Here is a 21,646-nt window from a genome sequence, read left to right as displayed (position 1 = left end):
AAGTCCTCAGGGGCTAGGCCCGGAGTAGCCAACCATCTACCCCACACCTTCTCAAATTTGTAAGGGGAGCCCCTGTGTTGATATATGAGTTTCTCTGTCGCTCATTGACAGACGCAGTCCTCTTGATTAATATCAATTGGGTTATACTGCCCTCTACAGGAGTAGGACAATAGGCAGAAGAAAACGTTCTGGCCACACCTTAGGGGCAGTCCCAGAGGGTATATCCTCTCTCTCTCTCTCTCTGCTACTGGATGTCAGTTTTTTTCTGTCTAGTCAGGAGTAAGGACCTAAGTTCCTTGCTGGGATCTTTTGGTCCTGGCAAGATTTTTTAGATAAATCCTTTTTTTTTTTAGTTAGCTTTTTTCTCCAGTTTGTTCCTGTGAGATCTTCAAGCAATTATGCCGGATCTGGGGGACGGGCTGGATGTTGAGATCCAGTGGTCACCCCAGCCGGCCTACAAGCGCGTGCAGATTCCAGCTCCACGCTGGGTCGGCCGCGACACATTCAAGCAATTATGCTGGAGCTGGGCGACTGGCTGGATGTTGAGATCCAGTGGTCACCCCAGCCGGCTTGCGAACGCGTGCAGGCCCTAGCTCTGCGCTGGGTCGGCCGCAACATAGTCCCACTGATCGGGGACTGGCGATGCGAGTTAAACGTCTCACCTGGACGCCTACGACCAATCTGAATTGGAGTCGCGGCGTCTGGTTTGGCTGACAGCCCCCCACCACGGTGAAGAGGGGTTCTGTCAGGAGTTTGTGCCCGCCGGTTTCGGTATGGTAAGTAGAAGGTTCCCCCTCTCCCTCTGTTGGGTGGACGCGGGCCCCTCCGTGGGATAATCGGACCCGGAACTTCCTGTCTGTACCTGACATCACTTCCTGTCTGTATCTGACATCACTTCCTGTCTGTATTCCATGGAGACTTCTTGTCTAGGTAGATGTGAGATCACCACCTTGTGGAGATCAAAGGTACTGCAGCCCTGAGAAACGTCTTGTAGTGTGAACATGGGCCTTAAGCTGTGTGTGTATGTACTGTACACTGATCAGCCATAACATTATGATTACTGACAGGTGAAGTGAATAATATAGATTATCTCATTACAATGGCATCTGGAAGTGGGCGGGGTATATTTGGCAGCAAGTAAACATGTTTTCCCTGAAGTTGTTTTTTTAGAGCAAAAAAATGGGCATTGCAGTTTGTTGTGTATGGATGCATTATGGGAAGAAGACAAGCCGGCGGAGGCAGTGTTATGCTTTGTTTGGAGGAGTCCATGCCTTGATGGCAGCAACAGGGGGACCTACTCAATACTAGAGGATAGTTCTAATGTTCTGGTGGGTGGGTATAATGTTCTGGTGGGTGGGTATAATGTTCTGGTGGGTGGTCATAATATTCTGGTGGGTGGTCATAATATTCTGGTGGGTGGGTATAATGTTCTGGTGGGTGGGTACAATGTTCTGGTGGGTGGTATAATGTTCTGGTGGGTGGTCATAATATTCTGGTGGGTGGTCATAATATTCTGGTGGGTGGTCATAATATTCTGGTGGGTGGGTATAATGTTCTGGTGGCTGGGTATAATATTCTGGTGGGTGGTCATAATGTTCTGGTGGGTGGGTATAATGTTCTGGTGGCTGGGTATAATATTCTGGTGGGTGGGTATAATGTTCCGGTGGGCGGTACATGAACACACAACTTAATAGTAAAATAAAATTAATTAAAGGGAAAATAATTGCACCACCATTGTATTCTCAGCAGAGGGAATAGATGCTAATAGTCTGCAGGAGTTCTGCTGAAAAAAAGGGGGGTGGGATGGTAATAAGCTGTAGGAGATCTTCTTTTCAACCCCCTCCTTTTTTCATATCAGATCTCCTGCAGCCTATTTGCACCCATTTCCATTTCTATGTCTCAGCACAACTCCTGCAGTCTTTTAGCACCCATTTATCTTTCTATGTCTTAGCAGAACTCCTGCAGCCTATTAGCACCCATTTCCATTTCTATGTCTCAGCACAACTCCTGCAGTCTTTTAGCACCCATTTCCCTTTCTGTGTCTCAGCAGATCTCCTGCAGCCTATTAGCACCCATTTCCATATTAGAGAATAAAATGGCGGTAGTTTCAATGTTTTATGTCACACGATATTAGCGCAATGGATTAGGAAACAGAAAATGTCAGTAAAAAACCCAGTGCAGGTAATTTTGGGGTCACAAACACAATCTATCCCCCAATTCATAGATTCCTAGAGAAGAGTTTGTTGTGGAAGTGAAGTTGGGTACAAGTCAATGAAACTCCCGACACTCCCAGCTGAGAACAATGAAGGAGATTACTATTCCAATCCTCCAACCAGTTTTCTGGCTGGGAAGGTCTGGGAGTCAATATTTCCACATGTCACCCTGTCAGTGATTGTCATCTGTCACCCCATCAGTCATCGTCACCTGTTTGCCATATACATGCAATCACTTACTGACCGCCTAACGACTATATGCATCGGCCATTAAAAGCTAAATACTGGGGTTATGGCAGCAGATAGCCCCCATAACCCCGGTATTTTTTGAAACGGCGGGCGGTCGGCTTTCAGATAAGGGTGGTCCCAGTGGCGGGTTCGCCGCGGAATTACCCTTACGGTGCAGGGGAAGAGGTGCCCCCCCTTCCGCCGCGTCCCAGGCGTTTTCCCAGCTTACTGGACCCCCCCTCCATCCTTATCAGTCATCTACCAACCTGGTTACATAACTATTTCATAATTTATCCCAGGGGACGGTGCCATTTATTTACAGATAGACCCTTCCTCTCCACACAATCTACACATCAGTAGGGTAATACTTCCATCTTTGGTAATATTGAATGTCATACTTGAAAAAATAAAAGTGTACCCTCATCCAAAAGAGGAGCACTTTAGGACAAGTCCACCATATGTGTAGAAACGTGTCCATCTGGCCACACCCCCTGAAGCAGGAGGCCGAGGAGCCCGGGTGATGACACCGATTTCTATTATACTTAGCGCCATCAAATGGCCAAATGCACATTTTTAGTTTTAAATGAATGGTTGGTTTAACCACTTAAGCTCTAGAAGGTTTTATTCCCTTCATGACCAGAGCATTTTTTTGCTATTCAGCACTGCGCTACTATAACTGGTAATTGCACGGTCATGCAACACTGTACATAAATGACATTTATATCATTTTTTTCACACAAATAAAGCTTTTTTGTGGCCTTCGATCACAACTGGGTTTATTTTTTATTACATAAACAAAAAATCAAACATTTTGAAAAAAAAAAACAATATTTATATTACAAAATATATCCAATATAAAAAATTATTAAAAAAAAAAAAAAAAATTGAATGTCTGCAAAAGTTTAGGTCCAACTGTATTCTGCTACATGACTTTGGTAAAATAAAAAATCCCATGAAGTGTATATTAATTGGTTTGAGTGAAAGTTATAGTCTACAAACTATGGTGGAATTTACGCAGCTTTGACGTTATACTGGTAATGGCGGTGATCAGCAACTTAGAGTGGGACTGTAATAGTGTGGTGGACAATTTGGCGCTAGCTGACATTCACTGGGAGAGGCATTAACTGACACTGACATCACTAGTGACACCAATACATCAATAATAATACTATACTGTCACTGTACTAATGACAGCAGCTGGGAAGGGGTTAATATCTAGGGGCAATTAAAGGGTTAACCATGTGCCTAACAATGTGTAGTGTGTGTAATCTGCGCTGCTTTCACTAACAACCCTTGTTTATTTTCCCTGATTTACAGAAAATTCATTGGACGAATGTGACAAACATTCATTCAGCTGTTAAAAATTCTGGCTGTATTTTAATTACTACAGTGATTTCCTATGATCGCCAGCTCCATCTAGTGGCCATATTACGGTATTTTTCCTGAAATACCTCCATCAGTAAAAATAGTGCAATAAAGCATTATGGCCACTAGATGGCGCCAATGATCATATGAGATAAAATATTGCCAAAACTTGTCACAGCTGGGCGAATGTTGGTCACACTCATTCAACTATTTTTGTATTTTTAAATAGACCTCTAAATGTTTCTGAAAGCTCACATCACAAAATGTACTCAGCCAATGAAAGGTAATGACTCTGTGACAGACCTAACCAGGACAGAGGCTTTTGGAGAGGACTGGGAGTGAGCCTCTTACCCAGTGACTATGGGCCCTGGCATTTAAGGGAACACTACTCTTTGGAAGGTGTATGCCTGGGGGATCCGTGGAGTGGTCTTGTTTCTGATTCAAGTTTATGTCTCCCCAAAACACACAGACTCCGGGAACTGGAGGTTCCATATCCATATTTGGAGCCTCTATGCCTCAAACCAGCAATGGCTGTAGATGTTATGTAATCAGCTCAAACCACTGGGGCCTCCTGCTATAACGTGTTTATGGTAAGTAGATCTCTCCCATTGTTCCATTGTTTCTGTCTGTCTGCTAGTATTGTCCCCTCCACCTAGGCTGGTTTAAGTGACCAGTTAATTAGCTCATGTTAAGTATATCACTGTAAGTTATCCGTTGCTAGAGGGGGAGTAGCGTAGTTTATGTTGGCTGTTCCTTAGTTATGTTAATTATATTCCTGTTTACAGTTTGTATTGTTAGGGTAATATGATCAGGAGGGGATGTCCTCCTGTACGGTATGAAGTATGTGTCTGAGTTTCAATAAACAGTCATTCCTTTGGATTTTACCTCACATCTTGTCTGTGTACGATGTTTGGGGTAAAAGGAGCTGGTATTAGTTCTCAGTCTGCTCAGAAGGGTTTGGCAGAAGGAAGCACCTAGTCGGGGTGCCAAGCAGTTCTGTCACAGACTTTATTATTATTTTTCTACTACCATCAATGGCCAACACGGGACAACACTTCATCCATGTCTTTGGTGATCTCTGATCTCCTTATGAAGTGTTTCTTACATGATGAAGATCAGCCATGGAGTATATCTGAGGTGTATATCAGGGTGTGCTTGAGAGCTGTGATGTCCATCAACATTGATATAGAAGACATTTCCCACACTCAAGGCACTAATACACCTTGAGGGTTGTGTGGGACCCCTGATGTACAGGAAGACAGGACTTCAGTGTGGAACAATTCCCTCACTCAGGACAGGAAAGCAGCTTCTCTGCTGTGTGAGATCTCTGATGTTGGTAAAGATTGGACTTATCTGAAAAACATTTCCCACACTCAGGACAGGAATATGGCTTTTTCCCCATGTGAAACCTCTGATGTGTAACGAGGTATGATTTTTCATACAAAACATTTCCCACACTCTGAACAGGAAAATGGCTTCAGCCCCGTGTGCAGTTGCTGATGTGTGTGAAGATGGGACTTCTGTGAAAAGCATTTCCCACACTCAGGACAGTTATATAGCTTCTCCCCCGTGTGACATCTCTGATTACATAGTTAATGAGGTTGAAAAAAAGACATCAGTCCATCCAGTTCAACCTATGATGTGTGTGTGTGTTTTCTTTTAACCGTACATTGTATACCCCTGTATGTTGTGGTCTTTAAGGTGTCCATCTAAAAGTTTTTTGAAACTATCAATGCTCCCTGCTGATACCACTGCTTGTGGAAGAGAATTCCACATCCTTACCGCTCTGACAGTATTGAACCCCTTACACAGTTTAAGGTTAAACCATTTTTCCTCTAGTTTTAGTGAGTGCCCCCATGTCTTATTGAATTCCCTTTCTCTGAAAAGTTTGTTCCCTATGTTATGGTCACCAGTACAGTAATTGTACATTGATATCATATCCCCCCTCAATCGTCTTTTCTCCAGAGAGAATAGGTTCAGTGCTTGTAGTCTTTCCTCATAGCTGATGTCCTCCATTCCCCTAATTATTTTTGTTGCCCTTCTCTGGACTCTCTCCAGTTCCAGCACATCCTTCCTGAGGACCGGTGCCCAGAACTGGACAGCATACTCCAGATGTGGCCGGACCAGAGTCTTGTAGAGCGGGAGAATAATCTCTTTATTTCTGGAGTGAATCCCCTTTTTTATACATGCCAGTATTATGTTGGCTTTGCTTGCATGCCATTGCCAAGCCTGTTGTCCACTAGGACCCCCAGGTCCTTTTCCATCATAGGTTCACCCAGAGGATCACCACCTAGCGAGTAGCTTGCGTTCGTGTTTCTGTTGCCCAAGTGCATTACCTTACATTTTTCAACATTAAACCTCATCTGCCATGTAGTTGCCCACCCCATTATTTTGTTCAGGTCTGCTTGTAAGGTTTCCACATCCTGCATAGAAGATATTGGCCTGCTAAGTTTAGTATCATCCGCAAATACAGAGATTGTGCTGTTTATCCCATCCTCTAGGTCATTTATGAATAAATTAAACAGGATTGGTCCCAGGACAGAACCCTGGGGGACCCCACTTTCCAGACTCGCCCTATCCGAGTACTCCCCATTTATCACCACCCTCTGGACTCTCCCCTGGAGCCAGTTGTCTATCCAAGTACTCACCCTATGGTCCATACCTACGTACCTTAGTTTGTATAGTAAGCTTTTGTGGGGGACTGTGTCAAATGCCTTTGCAAAGTTTAGACAAACCATGTTCACAGGCTTTCCTTTATCTAGATGGCAGCTCACTTCTTCATAGAAGGTTATTAGGTTGGTCTGGCAAGAACGAATTTTCATGAATCCATGCTGATTACTACTACTAATACCGTTTTTATTACTAAAGTCTTGTATGTGGTCCCTTAACATCCTCTCCAAAATCTTGCAGACTACTGATGTTAGGCTAATCGGCCTATAGTTCCCCAGGATATATCTCTGCCCTTTTTTAAATAATGGTACCACGTTGGAGTTTTCCCAATCAGCCGGTAGCATACCCGTCTGTAGGCTATCCATAAATATCTAGAACAATGGTCTGGCTGATGAATAACAAAGTCTATTTTTGTTGGAAAACATTTCTCACACTCAGAACTGGAATATGTATTTGTATCTATGTAAGACTTCTGATGTCTGGCAAGACTGGACATCTGTGAAAAATATTTCCCACACTCAGAACAGGGAAGTGGCTCCTGCCCTGTGTGATCTCTGATGTCTGGAAAGATTGGACTGGTCTGAAAAACATTTCTCGCACTCCGGACAGGAATACGGCTTCTCCCCCGTGTGAGATCTCTGATGTTTGCAAAGATAAGATTTCTGTGAAAAACATTTCCCACACTCAGGACAGGAATACGGCTTCTCCCCCGTGTGAGTTTTCTGATGATTGCAAAGATAAGACTTCTGTGAAAAACATTTCCCACACTCAGAACAGGGAAATGGCTCCTGCCCCGTGTGGGATCTCTGATGTTTGTAAAGAATGGACTTGTCTGAAAAACGTTTTCCACACTTAGAACAAGAATAGAGCTTCTCCCCTGTGTGAGTTCTCTGATGATTGCAAAGATGAGACTTCTGTGAAAAACATTTCCCACACTCAGGACAGGAATATGGTTTTTCCCCCGTGTGAGATCTCTGATGTCTGGAAAGATCAGACTCCTGTAAAAAACATTTACCACACTCAGAACAGGGAAATGGCACCTGCCCCATGTGAGATCTCTGATGTTTGTAAAGAATGGACTTGTCTGAAAAACATTTCCTGCACTCAGGACAGGAATACGGCTTTTCCCCCGTGTGTAATCTCTGATGTCTGGAAAGATCAGACTTCTGTGAAAAACATTTACCACACTCAGAACAGGGAAATGGCTTCTCCCCCGTGTGAGATTTCTGATGTTTGGAAAGTTCAAACGTCTGTGAAAAACATTTCCCACACTCAGAACAGGAATATGGCTTCTCCCCTGTGTGAGATCTCTGATGTCTGGAAAGATCAGACTTCTGTGAACAACATTTGCCACACTCTGAACAGAAAAATGGCTTCTCCCTCGTATGAAACCTCTGATGTCTAACAAGGTTTGATTTCCGTGCAAAACATTTCCCACACTCTGAACAGGAAAATGGCTTCAGCCCCGTGTGCAGTCGCTGATGTGTGTGAAGATGGGACTTATCTGAAAAGCATTTCCCACACTCAGGACAAGAATAAAGCTTCTCCCCTGTGTGAGTTATCTGATGATTGCAAAGATGAGACTTCTGTGAAAAACATTTCCCACACTCAGGACAGGAATATGGCTTTTCTCCCGTGTGAGATCTCTGATGTCTGGAAAGATTAGACTTCTTTGAAAAACATTTACCACACTCAGGACAGTTATATGGCTTCTCCCCTGTACAAGATCTTTTGTGTACATCAAGATTGCATTTAAAATGGAAACACTTCCCGCACTCAGTACAGGAAAACCTCTTATCTGTTGGAAGGATGGCACTGTCCCTCACAGTCTGAGGTTCCTCAGGATAAGAGGAATACGATGGTCCGGCACTGTCCCTCACAGTCTGAGGTTCCTCAGGATAAGAGGAATACGATGGTCCATCTACACTGTGTGGTGCCGGATGGACATTTGAGGTAGCCGGGTTTTCTCCTGGACTATACTGTGTGATGTCCTCATCTTCTAATTTACAGTCTGGAGACAAAGTGAGACAATCCTCTGAGGTTTTCCTCATCTCCCGTCCATCTACTAAAATAGAAATACAAAGATTATTACTAGACATCAGCACATTGGTTCCCCTAAACCAGGACTCCGCCCACATCAGGCAGCTTTGTCTCTGAGGATCTTACAATTCCCCCCTCAAGGTAACTAGTAAATGGGTCCTCTGATCTCCTACCAGTTTATTTCTTTATTCATGGACCTTAGTCAGAGAGAGAGAGAGAGGAAACAACGAGAACTGTGTTTTATAGGGGTGACAGTGATAGTGATTAGGGGATTATAGGACGAGTGTCCCCTCCCCCTCTATCACTCATTGCCATCTTTCCAACACAAGAAGTTCTGCACTTCCTTATTTAGTCCATGATTTAGTCATGAATAACAGCGGGGCTGAGCCCCACCAGAGGTCAGAGAGTGAGGATTGGGGAAGACCAACCAAGATGAAGACTGGACTGATCCTAAAGACCACCATCATTGAGTTACTGACTCCTCCCTAAATATCACTTTCTGTTTAAGGTTCCAAAGTTGGAGGATGTTATCACATTATTATCAACATGAAAAAGTCTGTGCTCCAATCAAATCATCAGCTCATAGAAAATGGGTGCAAAAGAAGTAAAGCCTATGTAATTTACAACGTATTATATAGGATACAAAAGTTTGGTCTATACAGTATCAAAATTATGTACAACATAGAGTATATAGTGTCGGGGTCAGGAGTATGTAATGTACAACAGAGTATATAGTGTCGGGGTCAGGAGCATATAATGTACAACATAGTGTATATAGTGCCGGGTCAGGAGTATGTAATGTACAATATAAATTATATAGTGTAAAGTTCAGGACTAGGGATAGGCTGGATGGAGTTGAACATAAGTTCGACTTGAACACCAGGTGTTTGTGTGTTCGCTGAACCCACTAACACCCGGGGCGCTCCGCGACAAGTTCGCCTGCCGATGAGTGCATGATTGCAGTGCATTAAGTGCTTGTGATTGGCCAAAGCATGAACCTGACCTGTATGCTTTGGCCAATCACAGCACAATGTCCTGTCAGAGTCTTTATTGGCCAAAGGCAGGGTGCCTTTAGCCAATCATGGCTCAGGTGCTAAGTCCACACCCCACACTATAGAAGGCTGCTGCTTACATGGCATCCGTGTATAGTGTGAGATAATAGAGGTTAGGCAGGTAGTTAGTGGATAGTGTGTTGAGTTAGTTTAGTGCAGTCAGTGTAGTGTTCAGGTTATAAACCACATTTAAAATGTATGGATATGTTGTATTCCTGGGTCCCCTTTCAGTGCTCCCCAAGTTTTGGGTCCCTGTCACTTATAGTTCGTGAGCAGTGCCATGCCAAGCTGACCAATATTTCCCATAGATGCCAATGTTAAAGACGGGGAGCAGTGTCATGTCAAGCTTACCAATATTTCCCATAGACGCCAATGTTGAAGATGGGGATCAGTGCCATGCCAAGCTGATCAATATTTCCCATAGGCGCCAATGAGCACTGAATGCTGAAAATTGGTCTAGGCAGGAAGGGGTTGAAAGTATCCTCTATTTATGTGGTTAATGGGAACCCTAAGACAGAATTAAAAAAAAATGGCATGGGGTCCCTCCCAAAATCTACACCAGGCCCTTGGGGTCTGGTACAGATTTTAAGGGAAACTCCACGCCAATATGAAAAAACAAAACAAAACACTTATCCAAGTGAGCAGCCTAATCCATACCAGACACTTATCCCAGTGGACAGCCTGGCAGGCCAGGATGGGGGGGACGAGTGAGCGCCTCCCTTCTTGAACCTTACCAGGCCACTTGCCCTCAACATGGGGAGAGTGCTTTGGGGTGCCACCCATAGCACCTTGTCCCCATGTTGATGGGGACAAGGGCCTCTTCCCAACAACCCTGAGATGTGGTTGTGGGGGTCTGCGGGTGGGGGGCTTATCGGAAACTGGAAGCCCCCGTTAACAAGGGGGCCCCCAGATCCCGCCCCCCCTCCCTATGTGAATGGGTATCAGGTGCATCGTACCCCTACCAATTCAGCAAAAATATTGTACAAAATAATAAACACAAAAGACAGTTTTTGAAAAGTCCTTTATTCAAAAATAAAAATAAAAAAATAGTGTCCCCCGATGTAAATCCATCGTCAATCACGACGGCTGCCGCACACGAAAAATAGAAAAAAATTAAAGGACGCTTCCACCTCTTCTGAGGCGTCCCCGCTGCATGACGCTCTTGAGCTTTGACAGCTCTTTTATAGGCAAGGGGTGGGACCACTCAGTTACATCACCCGGTGGCACTGCCCCTTCTGACATTTGACGTAAAGGACTTGTCAAAAAACTGGATTTTCGTAAGAACTTATCGTAAATCCTGAAGTCAATTGACAGACGCAGCTCTTATGCTTCTTATACCATTGGGTTATGCTGCCTCCTACAGAAGTAGTACTAGGCAGGAAAAAAACAGTTCACCATGCCTACGAGGGCTGTCCTTTTAGGCATAACCCCACACACCCTGCTCCAGCATACCAGTTTTGTTGCAAGCAGTGAGAAGACGACACAAACCATCCCCATATCAGAGGGACGGTGCTGCGTCTGTCAAGGAACTTCAGAGAAAAGGATTTTATGGTAAGTTCTTACATAAATCCAGTTTTCTCTATCGTCCATTGACAGACGCAGCTTGTTACGAACCTCAGCGTAAAAAGGAATGAAACAGCCGTTTAGTGGATGTACCACCTTTGCAGCATGTACGAATTACCCCTGTAGCACGCCAGCATACGAATAATCATCCAAAGAGAGCCCCAAACAATCGAACGGCTTTCTGTATAATAAATACCCCTCCAAAAACTAGACACAGCTCCGAGTTGAGGGTAAAAACAGGAACTGTTTATTACATTCCAAGACATACAGTTACATACAGCTAAGGGGCACTCCCCTTAGCCTTGCAGGGGGGGGGGATGAGATAAGGACCAACCAACAACCAATGAGAACTGAACATTTGTACATTTGAAACTGCAAGTATTAATACACACCCCCTGCGGAGAGATGTCTCCAGCCCAGCTCAGGCTATTGTCTGTATCATGAATCCACACACTTAGACACAGGAACAGGAGGAGGGGGGGGGGGATGGGCTGTAACATTACATTACATTACATTTACTCAATGGCATGAGTCCTGCCATCTTCCTTTGTTCAGAGGATGAATAAAGAGGAAATAAAATGCAATAAAAGTGCAATGTCCCAAACTCATAGGAAAATTACACAAAGGGGTTTACAATCCAGGGACAAGGTGATCCGTCACACATAGTGACGGTTAGCACCGTCACATCTCTTCCCCCCAAAGGTAGACTAATCCAGGTACCAGACCTCCGACTGGTCTGTGCCTGAATTAGTCAGGTAACAAGTCCCAAAGAGTCAATCCAGGGAGTTCCAAGTAAATCTGCCATGGCCCTCCCCTCCCAAACCAAAACCTATCCCATATGACCGCACTCCATCCAAACATTCAAGCATCTGGACCTCAGAATGTAAGTAGGTCTCCGTGATGTGGGCCCAGGATCTGGACTGGCAGGAACGCTGAGGTCAAGTGGCCTAGGTCGTTCCCCAGTAAGACATCGGTGGGGAGCTCCTGTATCAACCCCACATCAATCATACCTGACCCAGCACCCCAATTCAAGTGGACCCTCGCAGTGGGTATCTGGTGCACCCCTCCCCCTGCTACCCGTACCACTACTGAACCTCCAGTTCGGGCGGCATCTGGGACCAAATGTCGCTTGACCAAAGTGAGAGTGGCTCCCGTGTCTCGGAGACCTCGCACAGGCTTTCCGTTTAACTGGACAGATTGGCAATGGTGCTGGCGGTTCTCTGTAGCGGCTTTCACTGGGTCAGCTTCGTGAAGGGTACCCAATTGCATCTCGGTGGGTTTGAATATTGGTATGACTGGGGGAGCCTCTGCGTGATAGTAGGGGACCGTTGTCTTTACTGGAGGGGGTGACCCTGGTCGGATCCATGCAGCTTGGTCCCTGCTCTGGGTACAGTCTCGTTGGTAGTGCCCAACCTGCTTGCACCTGTAGCACTGTACCCCACTGCGGGATTGGTATCTGCGTGCCTGCGAGTTGGAGGATTCCCCCCCTCTCTGTGGTAAGGGTGGTCCAAGATTGGTAATCCGGGGCTTGAGCATTGGTCTAAAGCTAGGTTGTTGCTGCCTGTGGCCATGGTAATAGTGGACGGCTTGGACCGGGTCTGCTTCATGGAGGACACCCCGACATTCCTCCTGCTCAATGCAGTGAGCAGCAGGCTGGTAGTTGCGTAGATTTCCGCCGGCTGGCCATCTCCATGACTGCGCCTGGTTGGCTGTGTTCAACGGGCACTCCGGCCTTTTGTGCCCAAGCTGTTTGCATCCAAAGCACCGGATGGGTTGCGAATAATCCCTGGAGTTAAAACGGGGTGGCTGGGCATAGCTATCGGTTTCAGGCAAAGCCGGGGTGCGGTGTGCTGGAGCCTGGTAAATAGTAGTATTGGTGGGTGCTGCTTGTCGGTATTCCACCCTGGCAGGAGCTTTGGGCACATTATCATACAGCTTACGAGTGTCTGTATATTCATCTGCCAATCGAGCGGCTTCCGGGAAAGTGGAGGGTTTACGGTCCCGGACCCATTCTCTGACCCCGGCAGGTAACTTGTTGAAGCAATGTTCCAACATAAACACTTGTAAGATCTCCTCCCCAGATACAGCTTGGCATCCTGCCATCCAGTGGGTTGCTGCACGGTGTACTCTGCATGCCCACTCCATATAGGAGTCACTGGCTTGCTTGGGGGTCTCTCTGAACCTCCGCCGGTATACTTCTGGCGTTACTGCATACCTGGCCAACAGGGCATCTTTAACGGCCTGGTAATCTATAATGTCCTCCTCTGGGATGGCCCGAAAAGCATCGCTGGCCCGGCCGGACAATTTCCCAGAGAGGATGGTGACCCATTCGTCCGTGGGCACCCTGTGTAAGGTACACTGCCTTTCAAAGTCTGCCAAAAATCCATCAATCTCCCCCTCAGATTCCACAAAAGTTTTAAACGCAGCAAAAGGTACCTTCTTTCTTCCCACATTATTATGGGGTGCCTCCGCTGCTGCAGCTCCTCTTCCTTGCAGTTGGGCTGTTACCGCTGCTTGCACTCGTTCCACAATATCAGCTGTAGGGTTGGGGCCAAAATGTGCCAGCCTTATTTGCACTGCCCGGTTAAATTGTATTTCCTCGGGTGTTAAATACAAGATGCCGGTCACATTAGCTCTCTCCCTTTCTTGTGCTGCATCCATCTCCAACAATTGAGCAATAATCTCTCGTTTCTTTAAATTACCTGCTGGTCGTCCTCTACGTTGCAATAACTTTTTGAGGGTAATCCGTTTCAGCTCCTCATACTGCATCGGTAGCTGTTCTGGGCGGTGGGACTCATCCCGTCGCTTGCCACCAATTGTTACGAACCTCAGCGTAAAAAGGAATGAAACAGCCGTTTAGTGGATGTACCACCTTTGCAGCATGTACGAATTACCCCTGTAGCACACAGCATACAAATAATCATCCAAAGAGAGCCCCAAACAATCGAACGGCTTTCTGTATAATAAATACCCCTCCAAAAACGAGACAAAGCTCCGAGTTGAGGGTAAAAACAGGAACTGTTTATTACATTCCAAGACATACAGTTACATACAGCTAAGGGGCACTCCCCTTAGCCTTGCAGGGGGGGGGGATGAGATAAGGACCAACCAACAACCAATGAGAACTGAACATTTGTATATTTGAAACTGCAAGTATTAATACACACCCCCTGCGGAGAGATGTCTCCAGCCCAGCTCAGGCTATTGTCTGTATCATGAATCCACACACTTAGACACAGGAACAGGAGGAGAGGGGGGGGGGGGGGATGGGCTGTAACATTACATTACATTACATTTACTCAATGGCATGAGTCCTGCCATCTTCCTTTGTTCAGAGGATGAATAAAGAGGAAATAAAATGCAATAAAAGTGCAATGTCCCAAACTCATAGGAAAATTACACAAAGGGGTTTACAATCCAGGGACAAGGTGATCCGTCACACATAGTGACGGTTAGCACCGTCACACAGCTCTTATACGTCTTATACCATTGGGACGTCCCAAAGCAGTGTAGGCATGAGAGGTGGGAAGAACGCAAACCAAATAGTTAACGTAAACTCCAAAGGCTAAACTTAGCCAACTGGGTAACATGAAGCTCAACCAGGAACAACATGAGCTCACCCATGAAAGAAACAAACAAGTCTCTTTTAAACAGCAGCCTGCAAAACCTTGCGGCCAAAGGATGCATCCGAAGATGCCAAAAAGTAGAGGAAAAAAGAAGAAGAAGTGCTTGGCGCTGCCAATATATGCGTTAGAAGTGTGGAAGGTAGAAACTAGTATAAATAACACAGATATCACAAATATTGCAAATATTATGCACGATTGAAAAAAGTGGTGGATGTTAGATAAATAAGTGAGGTATTAAATATTCAAGAGGTAAAAACAGGAATAAAGTGTAAAAGCATAAAACCTAAAAACCAATATTTAAATGTATGCAGAAATATAAATAGGTATGCAAAAAATGAATAAATAGAAGTAAATAATATATATAGTGCCCTTCAAGTGAGGGTGAAGTGGTGATGTTGAAACAATAAATAAATATATGAGTTCAGAAATGGTATTATAGTGCAGTGATTATTTGGTGATATGTAACACAGGTGTATAAGTGATGATAAAAAGGTATAATAGAAGAAATTAGTAAATATAAATTAATTTACAGTGACTTGGGTGACCAAAAAGTGACGTGTGCAAAAAAGAAAGAAACCTCAGTCCCAAACCTGGGAAGAGAGAGTGCCCAATATGGTTCCCCAAAATAACAATGGGGTGAGCCACAGATGAAAGAAAATAAATCCAAAAAAAATAATAATAAATAATGCAGAAAAAATTATAAAATGGTGACTAGGTGATTGTTACGCAGAATATCTCAAGATCAATAGTGTGCTAGTGAAAAAATGCGCAAAAAATGTGGTCAAAAATGCATAGGAAAAAACATCCACTGAGTCCTTAAAAAGCGCATAGAGGTATAATGTTATATTGGTTTTTAGGTTTTATGCTTTTACACTTTATTCCTGTTTTTACCTCTTGAATATTTAATACCTCACTTATTTATCTAACATCCACCACTTTTTTCAATCGTGCATAATATTTGCAATATTTGTGATATCTGTGTTATTTATACTAGTTTCTACCTTCCACACTTCTAACGCATATATTGGCAGCGCCAAGCACTTCTTCTTCTTTTTTCCTCTACATATCTAATATAATCTCTAGTAGATTATATTCTGAAGTGGGCTGCAGCCAATCGTTTTTTTCTACCCCCTCCCTTCGATATTATCCTAAGCGCGGATTCTTTTCCACTCTTGAAGATGCCAAAAAATCAACCTTGTAGAATTTTGTAAATGTGTGCACAGACGACCAAGTTGCCGCCTTACAAACTTGCACTACTGAGGCCTGATGGTGAAAAGCCCAAAAGGCACTCAGCGCTCTAGTAGAACGCACCTTCACAGGGAAAGGAGGAACCTTCAAAGAATAAGCCTGGACAACCGTCTGCCTGATCCATCTGCATATAGTCACAGCAGACGCAGCAAAACCTTTACAAGATCCCTCAGTAAGGACAAAGAGCATCTGACATCCTAAAAGACTCAGTGACCGTCAGGTAAACCCTGATCGCCCGAACCACATCCAGAGAGTGCAAAGCAATTTCCTTGGGATGCTTAGGGTTAGGACAGAGTGAAGGCAACACAATGTCTTCATTTAGATGGAAATCAGACACCACCTTAGGGAGAAAAGACGGATTAGGTCAGTGTACCACTTAATCTCTGTGGACCACCAAATAAGGCGAACGACAGGACAGCACCGCCAATTCAGACACTCTGGGGGCAGAAGTAATTGCCGCCAGAAAAGCAACCTTCTGGGATAAAGAAAGCAGAGAAATCTCCCTAACGTTCTCAAAAGGAGGCTTTTTAAGAACAGACAAAACCAGATTGAGATCCCACGGAGGCAACGGGGATCTCCTTGGAGGAGTCAGATGACGCACCCCCTGAATGAAAGTGCGAATCAAGGCATTAGCAGCCAACGGACGTTGGAAGTAAATAGCCAAGGCTTACCCTTGGCCCTTAATAGTGCCCAAGGCCAACCGCTGCCTTTAAGATTCCCCCTTAAATATATGCAGATAGCAGAGTGTGCAGGGATATGCCCACAGAGACCCCAGCACTTTACCACCTCACTGAAAAACCTCCAGAGCTGAACTGTGCAGCAGGAAAGTGAAGGTGAAGTCACAGCCTGAATAGAATGTGAAAGGTCACGCTGCCTATATAGCTCCATAGAGCTACACAAAAATAGCTGCCAATGCAAGTCTATGGGAAGCACAGGGAAAATGGCTGCACCATGCAAGTCAATGGGGAGAAATTCTCCTATGCCCACACAAAAAGATGGCAGCTCCCACGGCGTGCCATGCGGTCAGGGGACCCCAAATTGGAGGCCACAGAGGATCTACAACAAGACCCAGCAGGAAAAGGTATCATTTTTACCCCCCCCCCCCCAGGATGCCAGGCGCCGTAGCAATAGCGCCCCCCCCCAGGTGAAAACCACAATAAGGGCAGGGGGCAGGGGAGGAGGTCAGGACACAAGGCCAGGTATCCTGACAGGCCAGGGGGATCTTTTAGGAAGTACTACGTCCTATCATCCCCAGGAGTGGGTCCACGTCCCCCCCAAGACCACTAAGCCATATGGGGGGCTTTTTTTACTCACCATACCATGGAATGGGTGGGCTCTGCTCCGGACTGACCACCTCTCACCCGGAGTGGGAGTGCTGCCAGCCGAGAGGTACTCTGCGACTCAGGGCGTTCCAGGTAGTCGTGTCCCAGCGAGACATCCACTCGCAGGTTCGTCCCAATCTAAAAACAGGGCTCTGTCGTGGCAAAGCCTAGTGCGGGACTATAACCTGCACACGTAGGCCAGACCTTAAGGATCTAGATTATCCAGTGCGAAACCTCAGCCGGCTATCGCTTGTAGTTCACCAGGAGGATCCCCCTGAACACTAACTAGCAGAAGGGAGTAAATAAAATAAAACAAAATATTCTTTAAAAGAATAAAAAACTGAGACCGAAGTCACAGCAGGAAACGTAGGTCCTACCCCTTCATTAGGCAGAAACAAAACTGGTGTGCTGAAGCAGGGTGTGTGGGGTTATGCCTATAGGGACAGCCCCCATAGGCGTGGTAAACTGTTTTTTTCCTGCCTAGTACTACTCCTGTAGGGGGCAGCATAACCCAATGGTATAAGAAGCATAAGAGCTGCGTCTGTCAATGGACGATACAGAAACTGTCTTTTGTGTGTAGAACCCTCCTAGGTAGGTGCTAGTGAGAGAGTATAGTTTTTGGCTCTGTCTGCCTATCAGAGGAGCTGCAGGCAAATCTATATTGCTTTCTGCCTACCAGAGAGCAGGATCTGTTAGTGAGGTCTGCTCAGTATGCGATTTATTCTGTCTAGAGAGTGTTTCACGCTGGTCCAATAGGGAGGCATGTTGGGCAGTGGGAGGAAACCTGACCAATGGATGCATAGGCTTTGATACAGTCCTGGTGATTGGCAGAGACAGGCTGTCTCGGTGCATTCTGGGATACTGTAAAAAAGCCAGGAGCACATGTGCTACGGGGTCTTTGGCTGGAGAGCAGAGTCCCGGAGGGAGGGAGGCGGCTGCCTTCTTCTCTGTAGCAGTGGCAGGTGGTCTTAGGAGGTAGTCCTGAGGGCCAGAGGAAAAGAGTTGAACCCAGAGGTCCAGGAGAGCTGACTGAGGGGGAGACACTGGAGACCCTAGAAAAACAGTGTCGTGAGTACAGGGGCTTAAGTCAAGGTGACTGACCTGAGGAGGGCCACCCCAAGAGTAGGATAGTCAGTGGACGGGTCTCAGCAGTCAAGAAATAGGATGGAAAGGAGATTGTCCTGAAGATAAACTTAGTTTATCAAGTCATCTGGAAAAGAGCCTTAAAGCTAAATTCACCTCAGTGGCAAGATGGATCAACCGCCTGGCTGTACCAAGAGATAGAAGTCCTCAAATCTTGTGCATAGTTAATTCGGAGTATCCCACTATTCCCTTCTCCATCCTCAAATTATAAATGAAACACCAAAAACAACTACATACCCCTGGACTGATTTTTGAATGAGCCAAGAAGGAAAGTGAGAGACTGAGTATTAAGGTTGCTAATGGTAACCCAGTGGGATCCAAAAGTGTGAAATCAGGCAGTCCTCAAGGGGGCAGTGCTAAATGTGTTTATTTTTTTTGTACACTTTTTTGGTGAATGGGTAAGGGTACGATTGTTAAAAGGGAGCTTCCAGATTCCGATAAACCCCCCACCCGCAGACCCCGACAACCACAGCCCAGGGTTGTCGGGAAGAGGCCCTTGTCCTCATCAACATGGGGACCAGGTGCTTTGGGGGGCAAGCAGCACTGGTATGGATCAGGAGGGGGTTTGCTCGCTCGTCCCACACCTTTTCTGGCCTTCCACGCCACATGCTCAGGTAAGGGTCTGGTATGGATTTTGGGGGGGACCCCACGCCGTTTTTTTTGTTTTTTTTTATTTTGGCATGGGGTTCCCCTTAAAATCCATACCAGACCCGAAGGGCCTGGTATAGACTGGGTGGGGGGAACCATATGTTGTTTTTTTACCTGCATTGCCGGGAGCCGACAATACATTACAGCCCTGAGCAAGTTTAAATTACATTTTTTCCTTTAGAAATGTCAGTATTGCTGCAGCAGGCTCCATACTTCGTACAGATGCGCCACTTTACAGGCACATTAAGGGGACCCCCCAGGCACGATATTTAAAGGAATTTTTCATTTTTATTGTTTCACTTTAAGCATCACTGCTCCTGTAAAAAAATATTTTTGCATTGATACATGTCCCCCAGGGCAGTACCCGGACCCCCATACATTTTTTTATGGCAATAACTTGCATAGAAGCCTTTAAAATGAGGACTTGATTTTTTATCTTCGTATCCCATAGACTTTATAAGAGTTGACATGTTCGCTAGAACTTTTTCCCTGTTCGAGATGTTCTGGTGTGAACCGAACAGGGGAGGTGTTCGGCCCATCACTATTCAGGACTCATAATATTGGTATTCAGTAATCAGTGGAAGGTTAAATGTTTACATGAGACAAGTTGCAGAGGTCCCACACCGCTGCCTCCCATCTCCTGAGACTGCACTCAGTGAAGTGGTTCTGAGACTATACAGACATATCCCTCCACCCGGCACAGCCAGCAAACATAAAAGCAAGTAAATCTGGGAAATCTGCTGTCAGAGATCTTGCTAGACCTGGGCACTCTGGACCAATCAGTGAGCAGTATGGGCGGAGGAATGTATTTAGTGTTAATGACCCACCTGTGCTGATCTCTGTAGGAGTGTCCTCCTCTATAAATGTCCCCGTTATTCCATCCTCCTCCATAGACTGCTGATCATCCCTCACATACGTCTCTTCTTCTTCTGCTTTAATCTCAACTTTTATATCTATCAGATCTTCACCCTAAAGAAAATGAGAGAAAAATCATCTTATTAGTTCACATAAAAAATCCTCACATCACCTCCACAAGTCCATGTTCTAGATACTCCATCGCACCAACCTTGTAACAGTGAGGGATGGTGTGACCTTCCTGTGTGGAATCCCGGGAATACAGAGGACGGGGACATCTCTCTGGTGGGTTCCTGGTATTCGGTGGCTCCATCATATCCTTGTGTCCTTCTGAAAACTCCTCCATCACTCCGTACTCCTCATCCTCCTCTTTATACTCTTCTTTAACATCAATATTATCATCCCCAAGGTTTCCACTCTGAATATATAATAAAACATTCATTGTAACAAACATGCTGTGTATAAATTATAACTACTAATAATTGTCAATCATCTACCTGAGTACACTGCCGGGGTATAAGATTAATACTTCTAAGATCGAGGTTCTTTCTATAAACATTCCTCCCACAACTCTGGGCACCTTACAATCCGCTTACTCGTATCACTAGTGTACCTGTTCCCTCAAATACCTCGTTATTCATGTGACACCTTCTCCTCATTATACTAAGCTAACCTTCCTTCTTTATTTCATGACATACATTTATCCCTGAAACAATGGGATGCTTACTGTATAATATCTCCTGGCTAGGCACGGTAAATGTCCTCAAAATGTGGTTCCTCCCCAAACTGCTGGACCTATTGGAGACTCTCCAGGTCCAAGTCCCTCTTTCTTGGCTGAAATTGCTGCAAAGTACCTTTGTTACATTTATATGGCACCATAAGTCCCATCGCATAGCACAATCCACTTTGCTTTGGCCAATCCACTTCCTATCCAGGCCAATTCTGTCATTTCTCTCCTACATGTAAAAATCATCATTTATTTGCTAAAAAAAATACTCAGAACCCCCCAAACACTAAAAATATATATAGATTTTCAGCAAAGATCCTAGAGAATAAAATGGTGGTTGCAGCAATTTTTCAAGCACAATTTCTTTGGAAAAAATACTCTTTCATGAATTTTAATGAAAAAAAAAATAAAAAAAGCACCATTGTGACGGTACTCACCGTCACTGGGAGTGAAAGACAGATACTTAACGGTTTGGATTGCTTCAAGTGGGACAGTAATATTTGTCAACAATATCTCTCAAGGGATATGAAGATTTAATCCCACTTTACACTGTGAGACCTATAGCCTGTTACCATGAAGTCTACCTCCTAAATAATCATAGCAATTCGTAGATGTGTATTCCATGTACTTCAATGTAGGAGACAGACAGACTGTCATTGGCAGTCTTGTCCTATTGTCTGTTTTGAGGTGGGATGTGTATTGTGTTAAATCTGCCTGTCCCATTTTTAAAATGTTAATGAGCCCACATTGTTCTGTCCAGATGGCTAGATAATTAGTTCAGGTTAATTCTGTTTCTGTATACAATTTCATCTGAATATGATAATGTAATCAGGCAACCCCTGACCAGTGTGTGGTAATTTGATCATGAGGGGGATGTGTCCATGCTGTATACATATAAATTCTGTGTGACTGTTCAATAAAGTGATTCCAGTACAAGCCAAGTTGT

The 21,646-nt window shown here is 45.0% G+C and overlaps 1 protein-coding gene across 1 annotated transcript; it reads right to left on the bottom strand.

Annotated features, from left to right (window-relative positions):
• Positions 1–6,994: 6,994 nt before the first annotated feature.
• LOC309544088 (uncharacterized protein) lies at positions 6,995–20,391 on the bottom strand (the record flags this gene model as incomplete). The annotated part of the gene is made up of 5 exons (XM_082276470.1): positions 6,995–7,534; positions 7,604–8,193; positions 8,347–8,541; positions 19,946–20,087; positions 20,185–20,391. Coding segments are annotated over 5 exons (1,674 nt in total), but the record flags the coding sequence as incomplete, so codon positions are not given.
• Positions 20,392–21,646: the final 1,255 nt, after the last annotated feature.

This window comes from Pelophylax lessonae, assembly GCF_965119305.1.
Source record: "Pelophylax lessonae genome assembly, contig: HAP1_SCAFFOLD_893, whole genome shotgun sequence".
Classification (NCBI taxonomy): domain Eukaryota; kingdom Metazoa; phylum Chordata; class Amphibia; order Anura; family Ranidae; genus Pelophylax; species Pelophylax lessonae.
The sequence above is the reverse complement of the archived record's forward strand: the minus strand, read 5'-3'. Positions and strand labels throughout refer to the sequence as shown.